General features: G+C 39.6%; 1 protein-coding gene across 1 annotated transcript in view; it reads left to right on the forward strand.

Moving 5' to 3' along the window:
- Nucleotides 1-13459, forward strand: part of Cad96ca (tyrosine kinase receptor Cad96Ca) — a 39034-nt gene that overhangs the window by 19859 nt on the left and 5716 nt on the right. The window contains exons 2-4 of the mRNA XM_076829980.1: nucleotides 4945-5195; nucleotides 7406-7518; nucleotides 11401-11818. Of these exons, the coding sequence (XP_076686095.1) occupies nucleotides 4945-5195; nucleotides 7406-7518; nucleotides 11401-11818 (782 nt within the window). The remainder of the gene's footprint in view (nucleotides 1-4944; nucleotides 5196-7405; nucleotides 7519-11400; nucleotides 11819-13459) is intronic.

Raw genomic sequence — 13459 nt, forward strand, 5'->3', positions numbered from 1 at the left:
TCACACGAAAGCTCATTGGTATGCCCGCGTCGAGCAAAAGGTGAACCTTTCGGAGCGGCGAACGGTGAGCCGTAACATTAGCGAATAATTGCTGGATCTTACAGTTTATTAGCGAGCGTGCGGAACAGTCTTTAACTTTACCACTTCTATTTCGACTGCGAAGAAACGTTTCGACGAAAATTAGAGTGTCTTCCCAATCTTCATATTTCCAAACTGAAAGCTGGGGTGGTCGCTAAAATTAAATTCGATGTGCGGGAAATCCCGGACAGTTGGCTCACCAAACATGAAATGGCTATTAAAACTGATACTGATATTATTTATTTTACCAGAGTGAACCTACTGCTTTTAAAATTTTATGCTGATTCAGAGAAAGTGGGCAATATTAATTTAAGACAATATTTGCTGAAAGTAGGGTTGAAAACTGAAGTCATGACATCTGACCATCTCTCCCAGATTTATTCATTTTTCGAGTGTTTTAGGGTACGTTTATGTTGGACCTGCGATAAACAATCAGAGCGACGATAAGAGCGAAGCTTCGAAATATATTATACTGTTTTATAATGGAACTGTTTACATTGGAGCAGCGAGTAGTGCGACGCTTACTAAATAGATGACCAACGATAAAAGCGTCGAGAAAGAAATATTTATTTTTCTTCGCTATTATCGCAGCTCCAACATAAACGTACCCTTAGAAACGCTGTTATCCTTGGAGGATAGATGATCCTTACATAGCGGAGCAAAAGCCCAAAGAAACAAAATCACTGTAAGGAAAATAAGACTGAAGAAACTGGAAAATGAATTTACAATTGAAGGAGAGTCAAGTGAAAATCGTTTCAACGTCCGCCCAGCCATACCAACCAATAACGTGTGCACTTTCTATTTCTATCGCATCCGTTTATTTAATATCGGCGAGCGTGATAGCAAAGCAGTCAATTATTCGATGAATCACTGATAACTGCTTGTTCTAACTTTCTATTCGAGCGTGTTATTCTATTCGAAATTACTCTGTCCTGATAACTTAACGTGTTCCTCTTCAAATACCTACTATGCCCTTTAATTCCCAATTAATTGAACATTAGGGACATTCCATGCGAACTCGGACTGATTTCGGAGTAAGTTTTCGTAGATTGCTGAAATTTGAATGTGTTGTAGTCTTTAGTGATATTTAAACGTACCTCAAAGGATTTTTAAAAATTTTGAAAAATGTTGATTATACAGCTGTTTGAAGTTAAGTGCTACCTTTTTTCAATGCATTATAGCTATGGAAGTAGTAAACGGATCGAGATGAGCTTTACGGTGCTTATAGAGAAGACATTTAAGTTTTAAGAAATAATTATTTCAGTTTAAAAAAAAAAAATTTTAACCATTTTTGTGCAATTGTTTTAAACAAATGCTGGTTTTTAACATCGGGCGCGATTTCAAAAATCTAAAAAAAGGAGAATATAGTTCTATCCTTTCCATTGATGGACAAATTTTCAAAAATATGGACATTCTAAAATTGGCCCTGTAAAAATTGGCGAAAGTTGTATTGGCGAAAATGGTAAGTATTTGAAAAAAAACTGAAGGAGGATAACTCTTACTGTTTTTTATATCCAACATAATACGGTATCTGAATTTTTGGTGCTCGCAATATTTTCCTTGAAACGAGGGTGACTTTCAGTTTTTTTAAATTAAGTATAGTATTATGTTGGATATAAAAAACAGTAAAAGTTTTCCTCCTTCAGTTTTTTTCAAATACTTACCATTTTTTAGAATCCTGCATAAGAATATCAGGTATAGCCGCTTAGCCGCAGCGTCAACTTTCGACAATTTTTACTGGGCCAATTTCAAAATATCCATATTTTTGAATATTTGTCCATCAAGGGAAAGGATAGAACTATATTCTCCCTTTCTTTAGATTTTTAAAATTGCGCCCGATGTTAAAAACCTGCATTTGTTTAAAATAGTTGCACAAAAATGGTTAGAAATTTTTTTTTTTAAACTGAAATAATTTTTTCTTAAAACTTCAATGTATCCTCTCAGTTTGCGGTACTATAGTATTACCATTGCCGCGTAGAATATTTTCCAATAATTTTTTTTTTTAATTTTGGCACTTACAGTGCCTTCTACAAGGACCCTTCAATTAACTTCGTAATTAAAACGACAGAACAGAACTCTCTTTCTAAAGAAACATACGATATAAGCAGCTATTCGTGTTACACGTGACTATCGCGCTGGATCGATGTGCGTGATCTCGAATGCATTTATCATCCGATTTCTTGCACCTCCAGCAGAAGAGGTCGTTCGTGCGTTACCCGTGACGCAACGATATAATGTACGATTATTCGTCGAGCTGGCTGGTTTCTCGGTGGCATAAAATCCCGTTGCACCGAGTATCGGTGTTACTACTCTTTATCTGCGTTTCCAAGCTCTCAATCGGGACTTCTGAATCGGGAGCAGACTGCAATCGCAAAACGACAGGCGTACCTTGTTATTTCTGAATTATTTCGACTTCACGCTTACGAGCATGCTCAAAGACGAATGGTATATAACTAATCACGTTTAATCGGCTCATGATTGCGACTAGTCAGTGCGAGTTAATAGCAGAAAATATAATTTTTTTTAAGAATATCTACAGACTGTTATACTGTATTCTTGTTGATATTCTAATAGTTAATACGCTTCGCGTGGCTGCCACTCGTAAATAAAACGATCTCGCGAAATGAAGGTCAAACGTGAACAGCCTATGAAAGCGAGGAACAGTAATTTTATGTGAACGGTGTATAGTCGTCACGCTGGAAAAAATGTTCGCAAAACAATTTTTACCGAGTATGCACTTTGAACATGATATTAACATGTTAATTAAGGAAAACAAGTCGGTGCAAATGGTCATTTGAAAAGTCCTCCGCGTTTGCTAAACGAATTGGATTCGACGCGAGATTTTCGAAATGTCACTCGTAAAGCGGGAATATGGAAAATATTAGTATCGAAGAATATTGATATTAGGCAGTACTGGAATAAGAATTTTAGAGGCCTTAAGCGCTTAAAAGATTTTGAAGCTCCCTTATACAAGGTGACTCACATTCCTTAATCGTCAATTTTCCCGCATTCTCTCTCTCTCTCTCTCTCTCTCTCTCTCTCTCTCTCTCTCTCTCTCTGTCTGTCTCTCTATCTCTCTCTCTCTCTTTCTCTCTCTCTCTTTCTCTCTCTCTCTCTCTCTCTCTCTCTGTCTCTCTCTCTCTCTCTCTCTCTCTCTCTCTCTCTCTCTCTCTCTATCTCTCTCTATCTCTCTCTATCTCTCTATCTTTCTCTATCTCTCTCTCTCTCTCTCTCTCTCTCTCTCTCTCTCTCAATCTCTGCCTCCCCTCTTCCCATCTTTCTTTTTCTCTCTCTTGTTCGCTCCGATCCTCTCGGCGCTCATTATCATCTTTCCACTGTTTTCCTTCTTTTTTCCCTCGTTTTTCCTATAAACACTTTGCAATATTATTACAGTGTAAAAGATTTTAAAATTCGGAAAATTTCAATTGTGCCCCCTTTCCCCAGATGCCCTAAGCGCGTGCTTATTTTGTTCACTGATTAATCCAGCACCGATATTAGGAGTGCGTAAAATATTAATTGTGCAACTTTAAATATATTCAAGGATTTTCTGATGCACAAGTGACCCAATTAACAGGTTAGAGGTATAGAATCTAAGAAATTGTAAAAGAAAGCGTCGCGTCGCTAGAAGAATGCAGGCTTTTCTTTCTTCAGCTATTTCTGGTGAGTAACAGTGAAAACCTGGAGACCGTAGTTTCGAGTCGAAGCATGAAAGGTTACACTCTACTTGACGATATGAACTCGAAATCCAGGAAGGAATGCATATCAAGGCCAATCTCTCAAGCCACCCGCGGCTCTCTCTCATTATCCTTCGGTAAATCCGAAGTTAATTAGACCTCAAGCGGAAAGCCACTTCGGCCTGTTCGAACTAATCGGATTCGAAGAGATAAAATGGAAGAAAGAAACGCGAGCTTCGATTCACACGATGTTGTGAATCGTGAAGTAGAAATCACTGGCTTGTTTAAACGCCGCATCGACCACGCGATCCACGTTACTAAAGTGGCTGGAAAAATTTGTAGGATCCCGTATCTGGGAAGTTAATCGAATGTCAGGTGACAGAGAATAAACGAAATATCAGAAATAAAATGAATAGTGCAGTGATTCCCAACTTCTGGGTCGGCAAGTGGTTTTTCTTGAGGATCGCCACGGTAATTTGAGTTGACGATTTTTAACAATTATTTATTTTAATATATAATATTTATTATCATAAACGAAAGGATGGAAATATTTACTTTATATGGGGAGAGGGGGTCGCAAAGTTATTCGAATATTATAAAAGGGGATCGTGCCTGAAAAAGCGTTGGGAAACACTGGAATTTTACATAGATATTTGACATAAAAAATTTTTTGGGAAATGGTAACTTGAACAGTAAGAGTACTTTCCAAAAAAAAAATTGCCCAATAGAGCACACAATTCTCGCATTATTTCAAGCAGTTATAATCAGTAGATACTGTAATCCAATTACTCCCACAAAAATGATATTTCTTCTACCCTTATTACGAAAAGTAAGAGAGTTTCTTAATAACGTTCGAACAACTAATTTCTTAAAGAAAAATAAAGTGATACAAAAATCCAGTAACAATATTAACAGAGCCTTTACTTCTTCCAATACAGTTCACAGCGAAATATTAAAAACCGAATAAAGTAGCTACCTACTGCGAAACTCCATTCACTTCCAGATATGTTAATGTCGTCACATTCGTTTTCAACGATATCTACTTATACTTCGCATTCCCAACTTTCATCCATACTTTAGCCGTTACGTTTTACTTGAGTTCCACGATCCATTGAGAGTACAAGGGTCGAACACGAGCACCTCAGAATGGGCCGAATGCAGCCACTAAAGCGATAATTAATTCGCATCGCAGGAAGTCAATTCAGCGACAACACACCGCCCGTGATGTGGATAGACCGAAATTTGGTACTTCTGGACTCGGAGCCCGTAGGAAGTGTCGTGACTAGAGCCCGTGCCGAGGACAATGAACAGGATCAGCTAACCTACGGTCTGGAGCCTCTCGGACACAACTACAACGGGAACGACAGTCCGCAGCCGCCACTCCCTTTCCTCATTGACAATAGGACCGGCATTATCTACGTTAATGAAACGCTGAAAGGCAGGGTGAGTGACTTTTCTAATTACCCTTAATTCTTACCGCGGCTGAATCGACCACCGCGGAACAGTAGACGTTGCCTGTCCTCTTTCCCGCAACGATTTTCTTCTCTGCTGCTTGGCCATTGGCAACAGCTCGACACGTTTGCTCGTCATGCTGTACTGTTCGAATAGCGAGTTGGGAGATTCTTGATATGTAAATCAGCTGTTATCGATACATTGCGCGATGTTAATTTGTAAAAACTCTGCTGGACTGGATATAAACACCACCGTTCGAAAGTTTGGGCAAAGTCAAGTTTTCAATGGTTTAAAAAAACATAGAAGAACATGGAAAAGTTTGCGAATATATACGATATATAAATTTACCAATATCATTGCGTAATATGATGATCTGACTAGTAGCATTATACAGTCGATCCAGTCGATAATGATACAATAGTATCAGATGCAATAAATCGAAACTATAGTAGGCTTTAATTCCACTTTGCAGGTGAACCGTTGCACTTATCGAAAAAGTGAGACCCAAGGAAAATAAAACTTATTTCATCCGTTTGTTTCCCCTACCATATTTGCCTGTCTTCAACGAAACAAAAGCGACAATTCGTTCGAATTGCGTGAAGCGTACCTAAACCTCGAAATAAAACCATTTAATAGCGACTTAGAAGCTTGCAACTTTTCTTTAAAATTCTTGCAATATACAAACCTCCGGGCTTACAAACGTCCAATTGCTATTACCGTCATTAAGAATATATAGAACATTAAATTCATCATTAAACTAAAAAACATTCTTATTTTCGACATACAAATTTGAATCGGCAAGAATGAACGAAAAACATGGAACATTCACGTAGCACTCAACGTGTCAAGTACTCAAGCATTAAGTTGCGAATTCACAAATTTTCAGTGAGACTTTTCTATCACGAGGCAAAAGTCTCAAAGCAATTAAATGCAAATAATAGAATCAGCCGCGAGAGATGAGATTTTTGAAAATGTATATTGAAGCTTGTCTCACGAGAGTCTAGTTCCATGAAAAAGTTATAATTTGTCCATTAATGGAGACACATCGTGAAATTATTGTCTCATGAGATTAACGTTTCATGTGAGACACGATATTTTTGTCTAGTCGTGGATCTGCACCTTTATAGCTGCTATATAACCAGGGGTCCCATGAAACTGTTAGCTTTTATAAATAGAAGTTATTTATCGGACTTTTAAATCATTTCGTTTCTGTTTTAAGTTAACTTTGCACATTAGCACGTTAACTCTGTTGTAAGAGTTCAGTGCTCAAGTTTTAAGGATCATACACTTTTGAGCAGATATTTAAGGGTAAAACACAATAGTCAGGAATATTTTTTAATCAGTCTCATTTAAGGAATTGGAAGCAGGAAAAATATAGAAGAAAAAGCACATTGTGATTCCTATATAATTATTTTCACCGAACGGTTTAAGGTTTCAACTTCAGATCTATGTTCCCAACAACATTTTCAGGAAATCCACTTGCCACAATTTCAACTTTTTCCGAGCAAAATAAATGTTTCTGTTTAACTAGAACTTCCTTCTACTTTCAAGAAAATAAAAGTTTCTTACTTACACAAAAACATCTATCTGTATAAATAAAAATGTAAATGTTCGTTTGTTCAAATTCTTAAATCTCCGAAAGTTCCTCACCGATTGCTTTGAAATTTTTACACAACGTTGCGTTCGAATACCCGCGTATTTTTATATACCTACTATTATATTGATGTCACGCCTGTGACAGGTAAAAACATGCGTTTCTTGAGAAACAGAGCCACAGCAACGCGTGGCTGAGTACAGCTAGTATGGAATAAAAGTTTCAGTTAATACGCAGGATTTTATAACAATTTCCTCGCAACAGAAAAGATAATACTCATAAAATTACAGTTATTTAATAATTAATTCAAATTTTAACAGTTTCATTCGATCCCCGTATATAACTATACAGCTGCGCGTATCCCTGATTTCCGAGACCCGCCACGCAACGTCAGTGGTCGCCCGCTTTAAAAGCCAGACAGCACAGCGTCTGTAGCTCGTCCAGAGACTCTAACTAAAGTCTAACGAGTGAACCAGTCCCCGCTGTCGCACGGGGGCAAAGCACGCACGTATATACGCATTTCTTTCGAGAAGGATGAGATCGTAACACGAGCTGCGCGCGGCCGGTGCTCAGGGATTGAACGATGTTTCTTGCTTCTTCTTTCCAGGGAGGGCAGAACCTGTTCCTTTACGTGACCGTCTCCGACGGTCAGCTCACGACAAAGACCGAGGTCTACGTCACCATCAAGAACACTTCAGGCCCCAATGGAGGACACACGAGGTTGGTTATTCGTCGGGGACAAAATTGGTCGCGTCCGAACCATCGGGGAACAGATTCTGATCGAGCCGCCGCACCTACAGGGTGCTCCCAAACGGGAGGGCACTAGCTTCTTCAGGCTCAGGAAATGCAATTCTGAAATACGAGATTCTGGAGAACTTTCGTTTTGAAATTTATTGAAGAATTTCGTGTATTCTGTTTTTTTAATGGGAACGAGTATGGTGGTCGCTAAGTATTTTTATGGTTGAGGTAAATTGAAAGATGAAGTTTATTTAGTATCAATTGGCGTGGGAAAGAGTAATCGAGAAATGGTATGGATGAAATGGTAAGGTTTTCAAAATCTTCGTTAAATCGGGATTAATAAGATTGTGGATAACACTGGAAGGAACTCTTATAAGTGGTCAGTGTTCTAATCTAAGCAAACAATATCAATGACTTTCATTTATCACAGATTTCTTTTTTTTTTAGAAATTATTAATCAATAAATTCAGAGTATAATAAACTGTTCAATTCAGAATTGCATTTTCTACCAGGTCTCAAGCTATTTAGTTCTCTTTCATTACGTTTTTAAACTGAAACACTTTTTATATAACTGTTGGAAATTCAGTTTTCCACATTAGAAAGTACGAAACCCTACACCGTTCCTGTCTATAGGCAGAAATATTTGATTTGGCATTAAAATTCGATGATTTGATTCTATCGATATTAAAACTCTGTTCTCACGAGCCCTCGCGTTGCGGTGATCACTGCCTTCTGTAAATCGATACAGACGATCGACCCGATTATTCAAGTCGCTGTCAACGACAACTGGCTCCTACGAGTGCAAACTACTGGATGATATAAGTAAATATTCGCGAGTAGCATAAGAGCTGACCATAATGGTCGATGTCTGAAATCATTCGCTCCTACAAATCGATGTCGACGTCCAGTGGGTCATATGGGTTGGTACCGATGACCTCTCGGTTGCACGAGCACGTGATGAAAACCACTTGGTCATACGAGTTTGTATTGCAGGCCATCCTGGTGTAGTACGAGTTGATATGGACCACCATCACTTACAAGGGGAGGGCACCATGTGGTGGACACCGATTTTGGTGAGCCTTGGCACGATGGATCCATGTCGAAAATAAGTAAATAGGTGTCCGAGCGTTTTTGCCAATGGGCCTTGATAATAGAGATATTTACATTGTAAATTAATAAAAATTTTATAGTGGCCGTGGGGTTTTGGGGGGTAAAAATCCCACAACTACCCTGGCGCCCGTGGGGAATTCCCTTCTGGAGGCGTCAGGGTGCCTTTTGAAGATATTTACACGTCAAAAAAAAAAAAAAAAAAAAAAAAAAAAATTATGAATTATTACATTTTTTTATAAATTCTTTTTTTTAACTTGAAGAAATCTTCAAAAGGCACCCCGACTCCTCCAGAGGGGAATCTTCGCGGGTGCCAGGGTAGTTGTGGAATTTTTACCCACTAAAACACCACGGCCACTATGAAATTTTTAATAATTTACATGTAAATATCTTTATTATTAAGCCCCATTGGCAGAAACGCTGGGCACTTATTTACTGATTTTCGACATAGATCCATCGTGCCAAGGCTCATCAAAATCGATGTCTACCACATGGTGTCCTCCCCTTGTTAGTCATGGGGAGTAGATATCAACGACTACATATTTAGGAAAGACAAACTAAGCATTGAGGATTCCTAAGTAGTGTGAACCCGGTGTTCATTGAGACTTTCGAAAATGATCGAAGAAATAGGGATGAAAGTTAAAAGAATTAATTAAAATTTAAGTAAACGTATTATTTCAAGTAACGATACACGTTTCGATTGTAGGATCGTGAAATGATTATACCTAACTTGTAAGAGCACTCACCCGGAGAGGCTTTTAGGTGTTCGCCTCCGATTGCTATGGTTTTTTTGGATATGTTTTAGAAGACCGAAAAACAGCAAATACGTGTTTCTTTTACTTTGACCCGTTTGCATATTTAGGTGGTGAAACCATCCTTCGAAGTTCATACGAAAAGATACAAACGCAGAGTTGGATATTAACTAAATGAAAAATTATTTAAATAACGGATCAAAGAAAAGTTACTTTAACTGTATAGGTTAATCGACAAATAAAGTTAATCTTTTTATTCGCCGAGCGTTTCAATTTCAGCGTCGAATAAATTTTGCAACTTTATTCGTCGAATAAATTTTGCAACTTTATTCGTCGAATAAAGTTAACCCGGGTCAACTTTATTCGACACGTGACAAATTATTTTTTTTTTAATTTTTAATCGTTTCTCGAAATATTATTTAAATAAAAACTTGGTCCATCTCTGTAAAAAAGTGGCTGACGACAAGAACATCAGTCGTACAGTAAGTTATGGCGGAAATAAAATTTATATCAAGTTTTATTCAACACAATGTTATAATATTCTTTAAATTAACAATGGGAACTTTTTACCTCTTCTTATGAACTTTGAGGGGTAGTTTCACCCTATAAATATGCAAACGGGTCAACATAAAATAACACGAATTTTTTATTGTTCAATCCTCCAACTAACACATATCTAAAAACCAAAGCAGTCGGAGGTGGAGAATAGGGTGGTTCTTATTTACTCTTGGTGAAATTTTTTTCAAAATTTTCTTCGCGGCATCCCCTAGAATAGTTCCAAATAATAAAATAAAATCCCGTTATCCGATCGAGCTCAAGCTTTACACAGATTTTCTTTTTATTATTTGGAATTATTCTGAGGGGTGCCGCGAAGAAAATTCAAAAGTCGAAAATAAGAGCCACCCTAGTGGACACGTAAGGATCTGCTCTTCTGGACCCTCCCTGTTTCGGGACCGAAACGTCACCTGAGATCGAGACGAATCTGTAAGTGGCACGCCGGCCAGGGTTTGCATAATAAGAGCTCAGCAACATGTTCGATACACCAAGTACTGCGCCAAAATTCGTTCGGTCAAATAGAGTCCTCCTGTACATGCAAAACGACAAATGACATTTCCAATCCGTGTAAACTCCTCCACATCTTCATTCCGAAGCAAAACAGAGCAAGTAAAACCAACGACACTATCGTCAGGGACCGATCTAGGGGAGTGCAAACAGAGCAACCGCCCAGAGCGGCGGGGCAGCAAAATATGATAGACAGAGAAAATTAAAATCAATAAAAATCACTAAAAAAATGAAGCGTTTTAAGAAAGCGGTAAAAGAGTAGGTAATACATGTTTGAATTTAGTGTCAAACTTATAAATTATTTTTACTTAAATCACTCATATAATTACTATGATACTAGGGAAAGGTGTATACATATGTTAAAGATCTTTACAAAAGGCTTTGCTTAATCAACAACTCCCAGAGTACCTAAATACAAAAGTTTCATCCACAACCAACAATTATATTTTAAAATAATTAAACATCAAGAGCATCGAAAATCATTCCTTAGCTATCGTTTCACTTGCCACCCATCTCGCGTTCCCGAATTACAAGCGCTGGCTGGCGACTCGTTAAAAGATAACCGTGCCGTGGAGAAACTTTCCCGTCGCACTGTACTATCGCCAGCCTCTCCTCTGAAGATGCTCCGAAAACCTTTAAGCTCTTGGTTTTTTAACCGACCTGAGGGGTCGATCTCGCGATTGTCTGAAATAAAGGCATCGGCCCTGGAGTGCGGGGCCCAGCCAACTGGGTAGAAAGTTCCGTCGATAAATCACGAGGAACGGTGCACGACCTTTCAGGGGGGTAGGGAAGGAGGGGAGGGTGGGGGGGGGAGGCGCACGAGGTGGTTCGTTCCATTATTCATGCTCCAGTTCGTTGACGAATACCCTTTCCGACTGAGCGTACCGAAGTGGTCACCGAGCGGCTGCTTGACTCTGCTCTGATTTTTTTTCCTCATCGACAGGAGCCCGTCTCCGGGTCAACACGGTTCTGCTGGCAGAATACGGCTGCCCCTGTTCGGCCTGTCGGGCCTCCAGAACTATCCTCGGCCGGGGTTACCTCATCAGCCGGTGATACCGTCGCCGTCGGTGGCCGGCAACGCGCCGAAGACCACCAAGCTGCAGCCGGAGGAGGCGAGACGGAACGAGGGTGCTGGCGGCAGCACCACCACCGTCGTCCCCGAGCTGCGCACCGACGAGAACGAGGTCGAGGGGCCACCGCTCAGCTCGAAAATCGCACCTGCCGAGGCACCGCCTTCCCAAGACATAGCGATGACCTTGGTGCCAGTCACGGCGGTCTGCATACTCGTGGTGGGCCTCGGCATGGGCGCCTGGTCCCTGCGAAGTAAATTCTGTGGAAGCAGGAAGTCCAAGGAAGACACGGTACTTGCGATAACGTTGCAGACGATGTGGACTCACTTTTAGGGGAGAGTGACTTGTTGGTACTTACATATAGCGCGGAGCTTCCGCAGAGTCTTCCCTTCGATCAGATACGAGTTTTTGCTGGTCACTGGTTTTTCGGGGCATTCGTTGTGGGGATGTTGGAATATACAGGGTGTTTAAAAGAAGGGCTCAAGGCTTTCAGGGGCGCACAGTTCTCACCCAGTCGCGGAGTTTGTCTGAAAATATTGGTTGCCAGCGGACAAAGGGGGGCCCTCCCACAACTACGAGGCTATCGTTTAATTTTTAAAAGAAATAAATAAAATATTCAAAAAATGCATACAGTGGCGGACGAAAGAAAGTTTACAATGTTAGAAACTCGCGTCACTTTTTTAGAATTGGTCCAAACGATATGAGTTTTTTTTTTAGAAGCTAGAAGGATTAGTTTGCTAAGTGACGTCTTTCGTCGTTTTGAAAAAAAAATGGAATTGGTAGGAATAGTAAAAAAAATAGTAAATGTTATCTTTTAAACTTTTCTGTTGTTGTGAGCCTGTATATGAAAATTCAAAAAACCCGTTTGTAGATTGAAGTAAGTTGTATACGTGCCTAAAGTTTCATCAAAATCGGTTAAAGCCGGGACTCCACCGGGAAGCTAAGCTATGCTATGCGATGCTATGCTATTAGATGATGCAATTAGAAATAGCTTCAGTACATTCTTATGAAACCGTTTCCACCAAAAGCTACGTTAAAACAGTATCGCGTAGCATAGCTTCGCTTAGCTTCCCAGTGGATTCCCGGCTTTACGTTGCTGTGACAAAAAATTATCCAAATTTTTAGGTGGCCACTATAGTGGCCAGCCCGGCCCTCTAAAGTTTAAGCGTTTATAGCTCAGAGCAACGTTAACCGATTTTGATGAAATTTTAGGCACGTATGCAACTTCAATCTACAAACGGGTTTATGAATTTTCATTACAGGCTCACAAAAAAAAGTTTAAAAAACGACATTTACTATTTTTTTTTTACTATTCCGACCAATTGGATTTTTTTCAAAACGACGAAGCACGTCACTTAGCAAACTAATCCTTCTAAATTAAATTCATGCCCTTTGGACCAATTCTAAAAAAGTTATGCGATTTAAAAGTTGCAAACTTCATTTCGTCCGCCACTTTCAGTGGCGAAAAAGTACGATAAAAATTTGTGTGAAATGTATATTTATTAGTAATATTGTCTGATGTTTAAGGGGCCCCAGATGGCCCACTTGCCATCGGGCAACCTGGCACCCTGGCTAGTCCGCCACTGTTTCACCGAGAAGAGTATAAATGCTTAATCAAAATAAGTCCTAAAATCAATCCTGTCGATGAAGTAACGATTTTAGGGTTCGTGAATCGAATACTGATAGATCTTAACACTTTGAGTGACGTAACTTTTGGCGGAGTACCGTTTCAAGTCGGCCATTCCTTTCCCGGCGATCAATACCGCGGAGAAAGATTTCCTTGGGTCCTGGACAATCATTTAGAAACTTTTAAGAAAATATGAACTTGAGAACAAAACAAAACCGTGCGGCAGGTGGAAACACGCCCACGCCACCCAAAGTGTTAATACTTCGTCGCAGGAAAGAGTTTTAAGGAGAACATTCCAGCCGCCC

Source organism: Andrena cerasifolii, chromosome 1 (assembly GCF_050908995.1).
Source record: "Andrena cerasifolii isolate SP2316 chromosome 1, iyAndCera1_principal, whole genome shotgun sequence".
In the NCBI taxonomy this organism is placed as follows: Eukaryota; Metazoa; Arthropoda; class Insecta; order Hymenoptera; family Andrenidae; genus Andrena; species Andrena cerasifolii.